General features: G+C 36.3%; 1 protein-coding gene and 1 long non-coding RNA gene across 52 annotated transcripts in view; one reads left to right on the forward strand and one right to left on the reverse strand.

Annotated features, from left to right (window-relative positions):
• The window catches only part of RIMS1 (regulating synaptic membrane exocytosis 1), a 477,431-nt gene that overhangs the window by 451,783 nt on the left and 5,496 nt on the right, over positions 1–20,152 (forward strand). For all 50 annotated transcript variants that reach the window (XM_038554462.1, XM_038554466.1, XM_038554493.1 and 47 more), the window contains 2 exons: positions 15,461–15,599; positions 17,745–17,857. In XM_038554462.1, the coding sequence (XP_038410390.1) occupies positions 15,461–15,599; positions 17,745–17,857 (252 nt within the window). The remainder of the gene's footprint in view (positions 1–15,460; positions 15,600–17,744; positions 17,858–20,152) is intronic.
• The window catches only part of LOC111098312, a 178,132-nt gene that overhangs the window by 107,475 nt on the left and 50,505 nt on the right, over positions 1–20,152 (reverse strand). The gene's annotated exons all lie outside the window — the stretch shown is intronic.

The following is a 20,152-nucleotide window of genomic DNA, read 5'->3' on the forward strand; positions in this document are numbered from 1 at the left end:
TTGAGGTATGTTCCCTCTAAACCTACTTTGTTGAAAGTTTTTATCATGAATACATATTGTACTTTGTCACATGCTTTTTTCCGCATCTACGGAGATGATCATATGATATTTATCCTTTCTGGTTTTGATGTATCATGTTGATTGATTTGCAAATACTGAACCACCTTTGTATCCCCAAAATGAACCCCACTTGATCATGGTGAATGATTTTGTGATGTATTGTTGGATTCAGTTTGCTAATATTTTGTTTAGGATTTTTGCATCTATATTCATCAGAGGTTTTGGCCTGTACTTCTCTTTTTTAGTAGTGATTCTATCTGGTTTTGGTATCAGGGTAATACTGGCTTAACAGAATGAATTGGAAAGTTTTCCTTCCTCTTCTATTTTTTTGGAATAGTTTGTAAAGAATAGGTATTAACTCTTCTTTAAATGTTTGGTAGAATTCACCTGTGAAACCATTGGGTCCTGAACTTTTGTTTTTAGGAGTTTGTTTTATTGTTTGTTTGTTTGTTTGTTTGTTTTACTGATTAAATTTCATTGCTAGTAATAAGCCTATTTGTATTTTTTATTTCTTCCTTATTCAGTTTTGAGAGATTATATGTTTCTAGGAATTTATCCATTTTTTCTAGATTGTCCAATTTATTGGCATATAATTTTTATAATATTCTCATAATCATTTGTATTCCTGTGGTGTCAGTTGTTATTTCTACTCTTTTGCTTCTGATTTTGTTTAGTTGAGTTTTCTCTCTCTCTCTCTCTCTCTCTCATCTTTTTTTAATTAGTCTCACTGCAGGTTTTCAATTTTATTGATCTTTACAAAGAACCAACTCCTTGTTTCATTGATCTTTTCTATTGTTTTTTTTTTTTTTAGTTGCAATTTCATTTAGTTTTGCTTTAATCTTTATTATTCCTTTCCTTCTACTAGTTTTGGGTCTTGTTACACCTAGCTTCTTTAGGGGTAAGATTAGGTTGTTTGGGATTATTCTTGCTTCATGAGGTAGGCCTATATTGCTATAAACTTTCCTCTTAGAACAGCTTCTGCTCTGACCCAAAGATTTTGGACTATAGTGTTTTCATTTTCATTTGTCTCAATGTATATTTTGATTTCTCCTTCAATTTATTGATTGACTCACTCATTGTTTAGTAGCATGTTATTCAACCTCCATGTATTTGTCTCCTTTCCATATTTTTTCTTGTGGTTGATTTCTAGTTTCACAGCATTGTGGTTCAGAAAGGATGCATGTTATAACTGATTTTTTCAATTTGTTGAGACTTGTTTTGTGGCCTATTGTAGGATGTATTTTAAAGAATGTTCAAAAAAAAAAAAGAATGTTCATATGTACTTGAAAAGAACATGCATTCTGCTTTTGGGGGATGGAACGTACTGAATATGTCTATTAAATCCACCTCGTGTAGTGTGTCATTCAAAGCCTCTGTGTCCTTACTTTCTGTTTGGATGATCTATCCATTGATGTAAGTGAGGTGTTAAAATTTCCTACTATTCTAAAAAAAAAAAAATCCTACTATTCTTGTATTACTATTGATTATTCCCAGTATGTTTGTTATTAACTGCTTAATGTATTTGGGTGCACCCATGTTGGGTACATAAATATTTACAATTGTATCTTCTTGTTGGATTGTCCCCTTTAAGATATTATGGTATCCTTTGTCTGTTGTTACAGTCTTTATTTTAATATCTATTTCATCCAATATAAGTATTGCTACCCTGGCTCTCTTTTCACTTCATTTGTATCCTTTCACTTTCAGTCTGCATATGTTTGTGATAGGAAGTGTAAAGATGAGTCTCTAATAGGCAGTAGATAAATGGGTCTTGCTTTTTTATCCATTCTGTTACCCTGTGTCTTTTGATTATAGCATTTAGTCCATTTACATTCAAAGTATTTATTGATAGGTATATATTTATTGACATTTTGTTACTTGTTTTATGGTTGTTTTTGAAGTTCTTCCCTGTTTCTTCTCTTGCTGTCTTCTCTCTTGCTGGTTTTCTTTCGTGATATATTTGGATTCCTTTCTGTTTTTTGCATACCTATTACTGGTTTTTGATTTGTGGTTACCATTAGGATTATATATAACATGTTATGCTTATAGTAGTCTATATAAAGTTGACAGTTGCTTAAGTTTGAACCTATTCTTTACTCTTCTTCCCTCCATCTCTTAGGTATATGGTGTCATACTTCACATCCTCTTATTTTGTGACTGATTTTTATAGATATACTTAATTTTACAGTTTTTGTGCTTCCTATTTTTCTTCCTCCTACGTATAGTCTTTTCCCTTCCACTCAAAGAGTCCTTTTCAACATTTCTTGCAGAACTGGGTTAGTGGTCAGGAATTCCTTTAACGTTTGTTTGGGACTCTTTATCTCTCCTTCTATTCTGAATGATAACTTTGCTGAACAGCATCTTCTTGGCTGCAGATTTTTTTTCTATAAGCACTTTGAATATTTCATGTTATTGTCTTCTGTCCTGCGGAGTTTCTGTTGAAAAATCAGCTGATAGCCTTATGGGGTTTCCCTCATAAGTTACTGTCTTCTTTTGCTGCTTTTAAAATTCTGTGTCACTACTTTTTGCCATTTTAATTATTATGTGTCTTGATGCGGACCCCTCCTTGAGTTGCTTTTGTTGGGGGTTTTATGTGCTTCCTCAATCTGAATTTGTTTCCTTCCTCAGATTGAGGAAATTTTTGGCTAATATTTCTTCAAATAAATTTTCTGCCCCTTCTGCTCTCTCTTCTCTTATTGTGACCGCTATAACGCAAATGTTATTATTCTTATCTTAATGATGTTGCTTAGTTCCTATAGTCTATTTTCATTTTTTCTTAGTTTTTTCCCCTCTCCCGTTCAGCTTGATTACTTTGTACTATTCTGTCCTCCAGGTCACTGATCTGTGTATTCCATATAGTGTATTTTTAATTTCAGTTATTGATTTCTTCATCTTTTTTGGTTCTTTTTTATGTTTTCTATCTCTTTGTTGAGGGTCTCACTAAGGTCTTCCACTCTTTTCTCAAGTCTAATATTTTTATGACCATTACTTTAAATTCTCTATCAGGCATATTACTTATCTCCATTTCATTTAGCTCTCTTGCTGTGATTTTGTCCTGTTCTTTCATTTGGGACATATTCCTCTGTCTCCTCATTTTTTCTAACTCTGTTTCTATGTATTAGGTAAGTCAGCTACATCTCCTGCTCTTAAAAGTAATGGCCTTATGAAGAAGAGGTCCTGTATTGCCCTGCAGTGCAATGTCCCCCATTCACCAGAAACTGGCATTTCATGGGTGTCTCCTATGGGTGTTGCATGTGCCCTGCTGTTGTGGCTGAGCCGCTTTTGCCTTCAGTCATCTGCAATGACTCTCTTTGCATGTTGTAGGCAGGATTTGGTCCCTTGTCATGAGTGGGCCAGTCTAAAGCCACCTTGGGTTTGAGTTGAGTCAAACCAGGAGATGTAGAGATGCCAGAGATGTAGTTGCACTGAACTACATGGCATTTTCCCTGTGTTGTTCCTGAAAAGCTTTCACTGATGGGTGCTGCTTGCATTCAGACCAGAGCTCTGCCCCCAGCCCACTGTTGGGACCACAATTGGCCTGGTATGTGTGGTCATCTTCCCCTCTCCTTGGGTCAGGAGTCACTTCGGAGTGGTACTGGCCCCTGTAGGGGCTGCTTGCATCCTGCTGGGCTTGTGACACCTTCTGGACGGGCTGTAGCCAAGACTGTATTGGAGGGGGCAGGTATGCAGGAGAGCACAGGGGTGGAGCTCACTGTTAGCAAAGTCCATGCCTGTCTGCTCTGGGGAGAGAGCTGCAGCCACTCAGAAAAACTCCTACATAAGCTTTGATGGAGATTGTGAATCCACATAGCGTACAGGGCAGAAGGGAGGAGGCATGCTGTTAGCAAGCTGGATGAAGAGTGTTCATGCTGTGCTGGTTCCCACAGGTGTTCTGAGTATCTAGGCTTGGGGATGAAGAAGGAAAATGGCATCCACCAGCTCTCTTTTTCTTGGAGAAGTCTCCTATTGATCTCTGCCCCTCCAGCACTATGCTCTGAAATTAGTAAACAAATCTCCTTCCTATATACCCTAGGTGATTTTCATACTACTGCTTCTGTGCTGTATCTCAGTGGAGATGTTTGTTATGCTGTCTCTTTAAGGGTAAGGTCTCAGTTTCTTCTTCCCCTCCAGCTCTCACAGAGCCAAGCCCACTGATTTTTAAAGTTCCAAGTGTTGGGCAGCCCCAGTGGCTCAGCAGTTTAGCACCGCCTTCAGCCTAGGGTGTGGTCCTGGAGACCCAGGATCCAGTCCCACGTCAGGCTCCCTGCATGGAGCCTGCTTCTCCCTCTGCCTATGTCTCTGCCTCTCTCTGTGTGTGTCTCTCTCATGAATAAATAAATAAAATCTTTAAAAAAAAAAGTTCCAGGTGTTAAGCCCCACTGGTTATAAGAACTCAAAGAGTTAGGCCCTTCTGTTTTTCAAAGCCAAAGTTATGGGAACTCATTTTCCCAGTGTGGGGTCCCCATACCTTGGTGCTCTTCTCCCCTCTTCATGTCCGAAGCATTCCTCCCTCTCACAGCCTCTCCTGTGAGTCCATTTGGCTCCCAACCCATCTCTGCCCTTCCTACCCTCTTCAGTGTGGGCTCTTCTCTACATTAGCTGTGGAGAGTCTGTTCTGCCAGTGTTCAGGTTATTTTCTGGGTTATTTACACTGATGTAGGTGTTATCTAGGTGTACCCATGGGACAAAGTGAGCTGATGATCCTCCTACTCTACTATCTTTCCCAGAAGATCTATCTACAGTAATATTTAATGAACATTATTTATTGCTAGTTTCTCCCCTTCTAACCCTGCATATTCTCACATGTCATAAGGAAGAAAAATTCCCATTAATTTTATTGTTAGAAGAGTCTTATTCTTCTAAATATAAAACTATAGAGGAACAATCTAATATAACCCCAATTTCTTATCCAAAGTTAAAGTATTGACAGTACTGTTCACAAAATTGCTAATTTTTTAAATCCCCTATTGATTTTATTTAGAGTACTATGTACTATGATACAGGATAGGCTGCTGTAACAAGATACCCTTAGATTCAGTGGCTTAATGAAGACTGTCATATAACAGGACAGTCCAGTCTGGGTTATAGTGGCTCCATCATGTCAGGGATCCAGGTGGTGCCAATTCAACAAGTGCTTCCATCTTGAGGTCCAGAGTAGTTGCTGTAGCTCCCACCATTATGTCCCCATGCCATCAAGAGGGGAGAGGGAAAGGGATATGCAGTTGGTCTTTAGCTTGTAGGATGGGGAAATTCTATCACTAAGAGAAAAGGGTCAGAATGGGTACTGGGGACACAAGTAGTCTCTGTGACATGTTGCAATTTAATTATGCTTCATTCTAAATATTTTGAGTTAAATATGCACAGAAACATGTGCTTTGAGTAGAGCAAGAGGAATTATCATCATTCAACTTGAAAACTTAATCTGTACAAAATACTGGAGATCTTATTGTTGTAACAATATTTAACTTAAATAGGTACAAAACACTGTCCTGAGTGCTTTACATGGATTATCTAAATTACTACTCAAAATCATCCTGTGAGCTAGGTATTATTATCCCTCCCCTTTCATAGATGGAGGAAGGTGAGGCATACAGAGAGAGGTGAAGTAAGCTGCCTACAGCCACAGAACTAACATATGGTAAAGCTGGTACTTGAATCCAGACATTCAGATTTCAGAATTACCTCTCAAATAATTTCCTATTCAGCCAGCCTTTGGAATCTTAGGCTGCCTTTTGAACCTGGATAGGAGGAAAGATTCTCTAAATAGCAATACCCTGAATTTAAACAAAAATTTTTAAATTAAAAATATACAATAAAACAAGATGTAGCCTAAATTATTGTTTTATTTTTACAACCAGAATGGTTGATAGTAAGGAGATATTCTAGGTTTATAATCAATAAATGAAACCCAGATTCATCTAAGGTATTAATTTAGGCTAAAGGAGAGAGAAAAAAAAATTGATCTAAATGTGTTTTTTTACTACTCCTGAGAAAATATATATAAAACCTTATTTTCTGAACCTCCAGGATTGTTGGTAAATGATTTAGGTATATTCAGCTATACTTGATTTTTTTAATCAAGGATATCTGAAACAAATTCATGCTGTTATTTGGGGCTTAATCTCACCCTCAGACCATTTAGGTGATGACATATCCATAGGTGCTTTAAAATATATTTAAATCATCACATTGAATAAATAAGGGGATGGCTTTAGAGTGTTAAACTAACAATATCCACTCCCTAGATGCATTAGTTTGCTAAGGCGGCCATAACAAAATACCATACATGGGGCAGTTAAAATAACAGAAATTTATATTCTCACAGTTCTAGATGCTAGAAGTCTGTGATCAAGGTATGGGCAGGTTTGCTTTCCTCTGAGGCCTCTCTTCTTGGCTTGCAAACAGCTGCCCTCTTCACATGATGGTGCCTTTCTGTGTCCTAATGCCTTCTTCTCATAAGAAAACCAAAAAGGTGGGGATTCAAGCCCCCACTAGCAGGGTTATTTTAACTGTATCACCCTTTAAAGGCTCTGTCACCAAATTCAGTCATATTCTGAAATAGCAATCTATTTTCTCAACGTATGAATGGTGGGGGTGGGAGGAGTAGTCCATAATATGGAAACTCTTTGTAAACACTGAAGCTACAAAATCAATTGGCAGCAGTGAGAAGTTCAGCATTTGACCTCCCCCATCTTACAGCTTTGCCCAAAATAGAATGTGGTACAGGTAGTATGTTTCAGTGACAATAAACCTCTTCATCTAAATATTTTTTGGCAGCCTTACTAAATTCAGTATGAAGATTATTTAAAAGAGCATCTTGAACTTGCTATTGCTTACATTTTCACCAGCCAGGCAAGAGGAAAAATGAAAACTCAGTGTGACACTGGCAAATGTTTTGCTGAAAAGCTCAAGTGTGGTTGAATGAACTGGGCAGATAGGACAGACAGGCATTACCTTGGCTCAGAACACCGGGTCTCTTACCAGAGAATAACTATTAACCACAGAAGAACTGGAAAAATACAGATCAGTGTTCAGTATGCATGAATCCCTTTTCTAGAGTTGTATCTGTAGAGAACTTAAAGTATATGGCAGCAAGAGAAAACTATTTACCTCTTTCAGGTTATGACAGTGAAATAAAAGAGGATAGGCACATCACTGAGAAAGATTTTAAAGTATTCTGAAAATATCATTAAGGGAATTTATTCCATCATCTCACAGAAATATTCTTAATGATACTATTTTTATTTTCTTGACCATTTTATTTCTTTCATTATAAATCTCTCTAGAAAATGAGACGAGGAAAGGAAAGTTGTGAACTTTATTGCTTGTAGGATTAACATAGAGGATAAATGAGGGAGACCAAAAAAGTCAAAGAGGCCTCATGCAATTTTGTAAAAATAATCTTCAGATGTATGAAATTTTTACAAGTTGTACTTATCTGGTTTGGGATGAAATACATTTTTAAAACTTTGACATAACACAAAAGGAACACTTGTTTGTTTAAAAACTAAGAAAGAAAAACCGTGGCACTATTAGAACAGACTACCTTATAAAGATTTCTATGTGGTTATGACAACATTAGAAGCATCTGACAACAAAGGGGAACTGCTGAATGCTTTCTTTTAGAGAATGATTACTAAAGACCTTTGACAATACTGCTATATCATATTGCATATAATACAAATTACACACAACATTATTGGGATAATATTGGCATTAGGAAGACCAAGACCTTGAGATCATTAACAACATTAATATAACAATACAACAGCCACCCAAATGATACATACTCTACACTTGAGAGCATTATAGGAAAGGTCCCGTGTCAGCCTGCCCACCTGCCACCCCTCTAGCTTCAACTCTCACCATTGACAGAACCCTGGTCATTCTGGAAATGTAGTTTTCTCAAGAGGCTATGTTCTCTATCATGTCAGGACCTTTAAATATACTGCTCTCTTAGCCTAAAATACAAATACCACCCCCATCCACCATCTGCATGGAGTTAAAATTTCCTTTTCAAATCCCTTGGATACCTAGTCTCTCAGCATATCCAATACTGTGAGTTTAACTGTAATTGCTGCTACTTTGTTTGAACACCAGATAAAGTGGTTGGTTTTTTTCTTTTTTTTTTTTTTTTTTTTTTTTTTAGGAAGCCTATTTTAGAGATCATCATAAGCACCAGAATTATCTTCAGGAACAAAGTAAAGGAAGAGAAGATTTGCATTTCTCATCTCCTGATCTCACCAGGTTCCATGCTCATTTAGTGGCAGAGCAAGCACAGACTCACACTCACTGTTTAAATTGTTCCTTCTCTCCCCTTTTTCTTCCTCTCTCCTATATTATTAAATATACGTAAAACAAATACCTAAAGCTAAATAAATATAAAATAAGTCCTCTGTTTTAATTATGCTGAATCACAAACTTCTGCGTGTCAGTCTCTCCTACTAGGCAACAACATGGTTGCGGGTAAGGCCTCTCCTTTCTGCTCTTCTGTATATACGGTACTGGAGCCAAAACACTCCGAGAATAGTTTGTTGAATAAGTAAACAAGGGAATGAATGACCAAAACATATTAACTACAACAACTTTTCTTTTTAAAAACATAACAGTTTTGTCTCTGTACATAAAAAATATTTAATTTTTATCACTGATCTCAGTTTCATTTTCAGGATTACCAAAAGACTGCATCTACTTCTAGTTTTTCTTTGTAAGCTAATAGGATATTACTGCATTTATCTTTCGGATCTGAACTGTTTAATCAGTTAAATGATATTTTACTGATTTTTCCAAATAATTGATGAAATTGACTATTCATTTGGCATTAGAGAATACTTTGAATGATGATTTATCAGACAATTATCTATGTTTATCCACCTTTCCAACCAATAATATTAGATCTAAAAATTTTAATGTTTTATCTTGTACATTCAATCATTCCCATCTGTATAGAAACAGGCTCTAATGTCACATATCTTAAAAAATAGATAACCTCTACATATCCTATGCAATTCTCCAACCTACCTCTCAGTCACAACAAACCTTTTCAAAATAGTCATGGAAACTCCCTCTACTTACTGTGTCTCATTCTCTTTTCCGACTGGCCATTCCTTTCAGGCTCCCAGCCCTACTGCTTTACCAAATCTACTCTTGAAATCAGTGATTTCCATGAAGTCAAACTCTATCATCACTTCTGTGTCTTTTTTCTTTTTTTAAGATTTTATTGATTTGAGAGAGGGAGAGAATGAGTGCTTGAGCACTGGTGGGGTTGGGGGAGAGGCAGAGGAAGAGGAAGAAGCAGACTCCCCAAGAGCAGGGAGTCCTACATGGGACTTAGTTCCTGGGACCCTGAGATTATGACCTGGCCCAAAGGCAGATGCTTAACTGACTGAGCCACTCAGGTGCCTTTCTAAAATTCTTACTGTTTCTTACTAAAATTCTAGGTAGTAGACAATACTTTTTTTTTTTTTTTTTTTTTTACTTCTAACACTTTATTCTTGTGACTTCTGCACCATGACACTTACCTATTTTACCCCATGCCTTAAAACATCTTCCCTTGAGGTTCTTTAACAGTCTTGATTTTCTTCTGGACCTCTCTAAATATAGGAAATATCCCAGGCTTTATTTTGCTTACTCTTTTTATCTATCTCTATACTTCCTCCCTATTTCATTTACTATGATAGATTTTAATTCCATCTGTGATAGATTTTAATTCCATCTGCATGCCAGTATATACTGTCTGTCTAACTACTGGTTGACCTATCCGTCATGGTCCTGACTCATGCACATACTTCCTACTTTACTCTCCACATGGCTACTTAGGAAGCCCCTCAAACATCCAAGAGAGAACTCATCATTTTCACCACTCATAATGAATTCCTCTTCCTTTCCAGTAAATGACACTACTATCAACTAGTTAACTAAAAACCTGAAAGTTAATTGATGTGTTTTTTTCTGAACCTCTTGTACATCTAATAGAGCAAATACTGTCATATCCACTTCAAAATATAATCAAAACTTACCCTCTTCCCTATCTCCACTGCTGCTTCCCTAACCTAAGCCACTATTTATCTCTTCGTAGGTAGGAAAGTAGCTTTCCAATTCTTCTCTGCTCCCACTTCTAGTTTCTACAATTCATTCTGCACATAAGAGCTAGAATGATCCTTTGAAAATTGTCAATCATATCCTGACCCTTCCCTGTGGCCTCCCGGTACACTCAGCACAAAATCCAGGTCTTTTCCAGCAGGCCATGCCCCACCTTGTCCTTCACCCTCTTCCACCCTATCTTCTCCTTATCCATATGACTTCAGCTTCCCATAGCTTTCTCAGACCGGCCAAGGAAAGTCAATCACTCCTCAAGGTCTTGCACTTGCTCCTTCTGTCTGGATAACACTTCCATTAGATCCAGAAGTGTCCTTCTCTGCCCAGCTGGTCAAAAGTAACTCACCCTACTGGGACAGTCTATTCTGCTTTGGTTTACTTTTTTTCCATGATGATTACCAGTTCTAAAATTATCATAACTTATTTGTTTTAATTGTTTATTATATGCACTATCCTGTCTTCTTACTGTTCTAGCTCCAACACCTAGAAAAATGCCTGTTAGATTAGGTACTTGCTGGTGCCTGGGTAGCTCATAGGATCAAGTCCTGCATCAGGCTCCCCACAAGCCAGGAGCCTGCTTCTCCCTCTGCCTATGTTTCTGCCACTCTCTTTGTGTCTCTCATGAATAAATAAATAAAATATTTTAAAAAAAGATTAGTTACTGCTTAATGAGTATTTACATAATAAAGTAATGTATCAGTGAGGGTGTTTCTCAATATAACATACATCTCTTACTATGAAAAGAGAGAAATAATTAATTATACATTCCAGAACATTATATAAAGGAAAGTTGTTTTTCCAAAGCAGGGGAAAATAATTGTTCCCAAATTATATGGATTTTACTAATTTTTCATGTGTTCATGAATATAGAGTATTAAAATAGGCTAGTTTTCTAATCCCTTTGTTCTTTATATAATACTTGGGACAGCAGTTTCAAGTCAAAGGTTTCATGTCATAATCTGATAGGAGATTTCATGTCTTAACCAGGTTGATGATCCTTCAATGGATACAAATAATTGTTAAATAATGGTGATCTCATTTAATAGTTTAATGCATTATATTGATACTTTTTAAATTACATATATGGAACATATATTTATGCTATAATCACAGCATATATACAGAGAGAGATACAGATAATTATATATATTTGTGTTTACATAGAATATATATGATTTTAACAAAGTTTTTAAATGAATTTGTAAGCCCATATGAAATTGTGTACATGAAAATATCTATGTAGCTAAACCATTGTTCTGTTCATAAAATAAATGAGATTAGACTTTGTGTTTTCCTAAACTATGGTATAAAGGAATGGTCATAAGATTGAGATTCAGAAAATCTAATCCAACTTCTGCTGCTAACTAGCAAATCATTTTGAGCAAATTATTTTACTTATTAGAAATGTACCTTCCATTAGGAGAGGGATTTTTGTCTGTTGTGTTCATTGCTGTATCACCAGTATCTGGTTAAAAGGCTGGGCTGAGTGTAAGTGCTGAACAAGTATTTGTTGCATGAGGTATACTTCTCCAAAATTAGTTTCCACATCTACAAAACAAAGTTCTTTCCAATCCTTGCATTCTAAATGGTATTAAAGCTGTTGGGAATAAATAAGACAGATTTGTAGCTAGAACTATATTCAGTTTTTACCTAGGCTTTTGTAAAATTGTTTATCAAAAATCTTTTTATTGGATATTTATTAACAAGAATAAGACAAGAGATAGGTATCAGTCCCTATTTGCTATCTTCAAAAGGACTAAAACAAAAACTTTACAATTAAAAATATATTATTCAAATTCATAAAAGTAAGTAAGTATAAAAGAAAGTTCAATGACCAACTTCTCAAATGATGTTTTCTCAAGGTGTGTAGCATTTACATTTTGGAAGCTATTAAGTTTTAAAACTGTTCTAAGAATGTTAGGGCAACCTGTAAATATACCCTTCTTTAAGAATACTTGATGTCCCAATTAAAGAATATAAACAAATTAACAGATTCTTTACTTTTTTTTCATTCATTGAACAAATGTGTAATAAGTGACAACTCTGTGAAACCCTGTGTTAGGAAATGATAGCCTACTTGATGAGCCTACTCTGCACCTGTCACCTGCACTGCCAGGTGTACCCAGAGCCCTGAGATGTCTGGTGACACAGCCTTTTGGCCAGAGCCAACATCAACATTGGAAAGACTATAGAGGAAAGTTGTGCAGGACCAAGAAGACAGGGGCCCTCTCCTGACCACCATTACTCACAGCCTCCCCACCACAGTCACCACTACCAGTCCCACCAGGGGTGTTACTTCCCTGTTCCCTCATGGCTTGTGTCCTCACTTCCTCCACACTGATGATTAATGAGACCCTCACCCCTTTATAATAAAACCGTTGCTGCTCTACCTTGTCACTTTCTATACCCTCCCCCATCCTACCTGTTTTTTTTTTCCCACAGCAGTTATTACCAAGAATATATTTATTCGTCCATTGTCTTGATTGTATACACACACTAGAATGTCAGCTCCATGATAGCAGGAAATTTGTCATTCATCATGTCCCCAGCACCTAGAACAGCGTGTACATATCCCAAGTACTAGTAAATATTTGTTGAATGGATGGATAAATGAAAAACTGATGAATGAATGACCTGAACCTCCCCACTATTGATCTTAACTGTTCTCCTCCAATTTCCAGTATCATCTCACCATTTAGATTTAAAATTTGCCCTCATTTTCCTAGCTGTGATAGTCCTTGTTCTCAATAAGAATTTGGTGTTCAACCCTGGGTTTATTGCTTCCTGCTGCTTCAGGGAAACACTTGCATAATTCCACTTAGCTTGATTTCATAATATGCCCTTGGGGCTTGCCTTTACTCTGCAAGTGGAATCTAGTCAATATGTGTGTGTGAATGAAATGTTGTTCTACCATAGTGACTTCATAAAGGAACTACATTTTGAGAAGGAGGCACAATATACAAACAAATAAATATATAAATAAAAAACAGCACTAGAATGCCCATAAATGAATTCACTGCATTCAGTAATTGTACAAATTCTACGAGGATGAGTCAAATAGGCAAGACAGAGACTAGAAGGGTTTGGAAAAGTAGAGAATCCCTGAGCCTTAGATGGAAAAATGGGTACATCCATATGAATGTTGGTAGCAGTGATTTAAATTACTATAATGTTTCTATTTGGCAATTTAGAAATAGCTATTAAGATTAAATAGATTCCTATCCTTTCACTAGTATTCAACTTCTGGAAATTTGTTCTATAAAAACTCTCCTGTAACAACTAGAAACATCCCAATGCTCCTCAGTTAGGAGATGGCTTAATTATGATGCCACCTAATGGTGCAATCATTAAAAAAAAATAGATATAGACATGTTTGTATTAAGGAATGAAGAAAATGTGTGATCTTGCTATTGAGTTTATACCAATGTTTTAGATACTAGGGATAACAGTGAGCAACATTCACAATGTCCCTCTCCTCATAAAGATGGCATTCTAATTGGGGAAACAGGCAGCAAACAAATAGAAATTTAATGACAGAGCAGTGCTATAAAGAAATATCAAGCATAGCAAAGAGATAGAAAGTGATAAGCATCAGTAAAAGCCTCTCTGAGGGGGTGACATTGGCACAGAGACTTGAATAAAGTGAGGGGACAAGGCAAGAAAGTCAGAAAGGAAAAGACAGAAGGAAAAGACTGCTTGGAGTGTTCAAGAAAATGTGGGAAGACTGTGTGACTGGAGAGAAGTGATCACAGGAATGAGAGGCAGTGTGAGATCTGAGAGGTGAGCAAGGGTTAGGTTATGTGGCATTTTATGGGCCATTGTAACAGTTTTGGATTTTCTTTTAATTTTGTTAATAGAAAAGCACAAACTCTTAAGCAAGGGAATGACATATTCAGATTTATGTTTTTAAGAAATTGCTGTGGCTCTTATGTAGAGAATATTCAGCATTCTGAACATAGTATAACCAATTTTTTTTATTAAATAATCTACAACAGGATTACAGTGACCAAAAAATGAGGAAAACGTGCAGTGTTTCCTATAGTTTATTTATGAGTGTTTTGAAGCATCTGCTGTATGAGGGTTGAAGAGTTCGTGTGTGTACGCACATACATGGTTATGCATATAGAGCTTTTTTCATATATTAATGGCTATTAAATGATACTATATGAAAAACTGAAAGAAAACCAGAAATTCATATCAGATGTGTGGATGGAAAAAGTGTGGCAGGTATTAAAAGTCTAAGTGTTTGTCTAACCTTTTGATATTGCTTTAATCAAACAAATGTTTTAGAATTTCATTTCCATGCTATGAATAGAATGCCAGTTAGTGCATTTCAAAGTGGCTTGATTAAGTTGCTCTGAACTTAGAGTTTATCAAGAAAATGATCAGCCATTATAATTCACAATACCAAAAGAGACTCACACCCAAAACTGCCAGACAGAAGTCATGCAGCTGAGACAAAAAACCAATGAGAGAGCCATAAAAGCTTGGAGTTAAGATATACCTGTTCTACCTCCATAAAGGCACATGCCTCCTATGTGCCATCTCAAAAAAGAATGTGTATGGTAAAGTGTTTCGAAAATCATTAAATAAAACACTACTGTTTCTCTTTATGAGATTGCTGAGAAATGGCCAAAACTGGTTATTTTTCATACTTGGTTCCCTGTGCCTCTTCCCCTTTAAAGGACAAGGCCTGGGGCAGCCCCGGTGGCTCAACAGTTTACTGCCGCCTTCAGCCCAGGGCGTGATCCTGGAGTCCCGGGATCGAGTCCCACATCTGGCTCCCTGCATGGAGCCTGCTTCTCCCTCTGCCTGTGTCTCTGCCTCTCTCTCTCTCTCTCTCTCTATCTCTCTGTGTCTCTGAATAAGTAAATAAAATCTTAGAAAAAAAAAAAAAAAAAGGACAAGGCCTGTTCATTTAGGTCTGTTCAGAACACTCCAGATTGGGAAAAACCTTTTGTTTTGTTCAGCATTATATTTCCACATAAGACAGTTCAGTGGCAAATCGTTTTTCACTGCAGTTGATAACTTGAGCAGCAATAAGTCAATAAATTCATTTTGGTTCACTGAGATTCAAGTAGTCTCTGGAACTGAGGCAGTGGTCTACCTTCCACTGCTACCCCTCTTGGCCAAAGCACATGTTGGCAAAGAGATTTAGCTAATCAGATTATTCTCTTAGACTCTCTTTTTCCGAGTAAGCATTTAATTTTATGCATAATTATTTTATTTGCAGAATCAATCAGTATTCAGGGAGAAACTGTCCAGACAAAACTTAAGAGTTTCTTTTACTCTCTCTTGTCAGAGTCAGGCCACAAGAAGTTAAAAAGTACCATCCAGAGAAGCACAGAAACAGGAATGGCAGCTGAAATGAGGAAGATGGTAAGGCAACCAAGTCGAGAGTCTACTGATGGCAGCATCAACAGTTACAGCTCCGAGGGAAAGTAAGTGATATTAGCACCTCTGTATGGCTTTAGGACCATGGTTTGTGTAGTCACGGGTAAAATAACAAAGCTGCCAATGGTTATGGTACAGATTCTTTATTTTCTAGGAGTTCAACCCTTCTAAAACAGCCTTATCTCTTGTGATACGTATGCAGGGACACACCTCTCCTGGTCACTCAGAACTTTCAAAGGTATGAAGAAAATCTGGGCTAACATGAGTAAAGTGATCTCCATCATCCCAAAAAGTTCAGAACAGTCCATAACCGGATGTTTATTGTAGAAATGCCACATTTAATGTATTATTTCATGTGAGGAAACTCATTGTCGGGCCAAGACACTAAAATCTGAATTAAAATTTAGAAATGAGGGACACCTGGGTGGCTCAGTGGTTATGTGTCTGCCTTCAGCTCAGGGCGCAATCCTGGAGTCCTGGGACTGAGTCCTGCATAAGGCTCCCTGCATGGAGCCTGCTTCTCCCTTTGCCTATGTCTCTGCCTCGCTGTCTCTCTGAGTTTCTCATGAATAAATAAATAAAATATTTAAAAAAAATTTAGAAGTGAGAACTAATTTCCTATATTCTTACTTATCTCCAGACTGTTTTAGGTTCTGAGTTGTTGGAAGTCTTACACTCTCATAATAGCTACTTAAATTTTTTTGTTTTTAAAAACATCACTAACTCATCTTTATCTTAGGAAAACAGCCCAGAATTTATCTTACTCATTATTTTTCTGGTTAAAGAGTTTTAGTTATTTTGAAATTAATTAATCTTGAAAAAAGTATAACTTGATTTATGTTTTGCTTACTTGCTTTTCCATAAAGATCTTGCAGAAAACCTTGCATTTTTCTATGCTTGAGAATTTTTCTGATAAAACCAAACTTTTACTGAGGTGATAGATCTTACAACTAAGTAATTATTATTCTGCAGTGGGTTACTTGGGGATTGATTGTGTACAAATTTTCTATATTCATTTATCGCCATTCAAAAATCTCATTTACCAATCTAAAAGTAATAATTTATTTTACTTTACTGGCACTTTTTTATTTTGCTCAGAAAATGAAATAAAATTATGCCAAGTTGTTCATGACATGCTTTACACTAGAAAGGTGTGTTTATTTGATTAAATGATTGGTATGCACACTCCTAACAAGATATAGCTAAGACCAAAAATAAGCAGGAACGAAAATTATGGAGATGAACTTGCTGACAAAATGCCAGTATTGATGAAGTATTATAATGCAATGTGCAAATGAAAGACCAGAGACATTATTTTCTGATATAAAATTAATAAATCAATATTTATCTACATTGTGGATAAACCACTTAACCTCTCACAGATTGATTTTCATAGTCTCTGGATGTGATAATAGTATGTGCCCGCCCCAATTCCCTTGATTGTGAGGAAATAATATGTGAGAAAGTATACTGGAAACAATAAATCTCTATAGATATGTGCTTATTCAAAAAATCCTTACTGAAGTCCAGCTACATAGCAAGGATGGTTCTTGTTGCCCAGGATACATCAGTAAACCAGAAGAGCATAGTCACTCCCTGCTGGAGCTTCAGCCCAGGGAATTCAGGCAGTCAAAATGTAGTAAGAAATGAACATAGTCTAATCAATTATTTTCCATTTGAACTGAATGAAAATCTCAGATAACATAAAAATGTAGTTCGCTAAAAAAAAAATAAATTAAACAAGTTTTGCTTGTAAATAAGAACTTGTACTGTACTATCACATTTGTTGGAAGAAATTATCAGGCCTTTTTTAAATTGAACATAAATGTTAATTAATGTTCATGAACAGTTATTTATGTGAAATTCATTATATAAAAATTTGCATCTTATATTTTATGTCAGCAATATGTTTATGTAGGGATTTGTATTTGTAAATGTCCAGAAAACTTAGTATATCAACTGTAGCTAAGCCCTTCTGAATAGAACATCAGCTCTTAACTTGAGAATTTATTTAGACCTTTTCTCAATCAGTGCTGAGCTTCATATACTTGGTTCAGAGGCAATGAATGCAAAGAATCAATGTAAACTGTCTAATGTTTATGACTCATGAAGAGAAGTAGGAGTCAAATGGAAGTTAATGAAAAGAATTTTAAAAGATCTAACATTTTGATTTCTTTTCTCTTTGCTAATAGCTTAATATTTCCTGGAGTACGACTAGGAGCAGACAGTCAATTCAGTGATTTTCTTGATGGATTGGGACCAGCTCAGCTAGTTGGCCGTCAAACCCTTGCCACCCCTGCAATGGGTAGGAATTTTTTTTTTTCCATAAGAAAATTGTTTCATGATTGACAAGGTCATTTAAAGTATCATAATAGTGGGCCTCTGGGTGGCTCAGTCTGTTAAGCATCTGCCTTTAGCTCAGATCATGATCCCAGGATCCTGGGATGGAGTCCCCCCACATCTGGCTCCTTGCTCAGCAGGGTGTCTATTTCTCCCTCTACCCCTCCCCATTGCTCTTGCTTTTGTACTGTCTCTCTCTCAAATAAATAAATAAATAAAACCTTAAAAAATAAAGTATTATAATATTAATATAAGTGAGAAGCAACATTTTAGCAAGGGTATTGCTGGTTTCAAATGACTATTCTAATTTCTGATGCCTGTTTCTAACTTAAGACATGATGCAAAGTGAATAAAGTTAGTCATAAATCTTTGACAAAGAAAAGGTCTCAAAACATTTTCCTCATACACAACATTGCTCAGAAAGTTACCAGAGGGTATACCTCAACAAGATGAGCTAGGTGAACTTAAAAAATTACATAATCATAATTATATAGTCTAATATTGGGATAATGACAAAGTGTCAAGTATATGGTGGGAGTAGGAAGGGAGTGAGGGAGATTGAAGGTAGAAGCCAGTGACAATATCTAAAACTGAAAAATAGGAAAATACCTTATAAGTATAGTATTTAGGGCAGCCTAGGTGGCTCAGCGGTTTAGTGCCACCTTCAGCCCAGGGCTTGCTCCTGGAGACATCAGGCTCCCTGCATGGAGCCTGCTTCTCCTTCTGCCTGTGTCTCTGTCTCTGTCTCTCTCTCTCTCTCTCTCTCTCTCTGTCTCTTTCTCTCTCTCTCTCTCTCTGTGTGTGTCTCTCATGAATGAATGAATAAAATCTTATATATATATGTATTTTTATTTTTATTATAGTATTTTATTTTTATTATAGTATTTTATTTTTATTGTAGTATTTTATAATATATATATGTATATATATATACACACACACACATATATATATTATATATAATATTTAGAAATAGGGAAATGCCAAGTCGTAAAAAAATAAATCAGATATAAATATTGAAAATTCTGAAGGCAGTGACCTTTGGAAGGCTGCAAGTTGGGAGAGAGAATGGGAATCTTTTATACTAATAACAAGACTTACGGAACAGTTTGACTTTTTAACTATGTGTCTATGTGATTAAAACAAAAACAAAAGAGACATCTGGGAGCTGAGGTCTGAAACAGAGTTATAAAAAACTAATGAACAATCCAGAGCCACAGAATTGATCAACTGACCTGGCAAATAAAGAGAATTCACAACTGAGAAAATAGAGATGATTTAACTAGAAAAAATTAGAAATAATTACATTTATCATTTTCGGAAATCCAAATAACATATCAATCAGAAAACAGTGAGCACTTCAGTAAAAATGGCCAAAGGATATGAACAGGTAAGTGTAAGAGAAAGCATGCAAACCAAAAATATTTAGAAATATGTTCAGCTTCTCTATTAATCAAAGAAATGCAAATTATAACTTTTTAACCATCAGATTGGAAAAAAATAGACCATATTCCTAATACTCCTATTAGTGGGTGTAGAATATAGGAAAACAGATACTTCTGGTGGTAGTACAAACTGGCACAATCTTTCTGAAGGATATTTGGCAATATGCATGGAATTTTTGATTGTCCATTTAAATAGACCCAATAATTAAAAATTTGAGAATGCACACCAATTGTGCAAAAATTCTGTATTAAGCTGTTCATTGTGGTGCTATTTATAATAGCAACAACATATATAACCTATGATAGATAACCTACCTAACCATAGATATTTCCATCAACAGGGATCTTGTTAAACAGGTAATGACATGCCCATTCACTGGTCCATATAGTCAATTGAGGATATATGATCATGATAGAGATAGGTAGGTAGGTAGGGGGAGAGAGAGAGAGAGAGAGAGAGAGAGAGAAAGGAATGAAGGGAGGGAGTTAATGAAAGAAAGAGAAAGTATTTATGAGATTGCTAGAATGTTCACCAAAAACATTAATAGTGGTTTTCTCTAGATAATGGAAATATAGATAATTATACTTTTTTTACTAAAAAGTATTATATACTAGGTTATATAAAGGATAAGAAATCTTACCAGACACCTGGCTGGCTCAGTTGGTTAAGCTCCTGCCTTCAGCTCAAGTCATGATTCCAGGGTCCTGGGATCAAGCTCCATGTCAGGCTCTCTGCTCAGTGGGGAGCCTGTTTCTCCCTCTCTCTCTGCCTGCAGTTCTTTCTGTTTGTGCTCTTTGGGGAGCCTGGGTGGCTC

This window comes from Canis lupus, chromosome 12, assembly GCF_011100685.1.
Source record: "Canis lupus familiaris isolate Mischka breed German Shepherd chromosome 12, alternate assembly UU_Cfam_GSD_1.0, whole genome shotgun sequence".
NCBI lineage: Eukaryota > Metazoa > Chordata > Mammalia > Carnivora > Canidae > Canis > Canis lupus.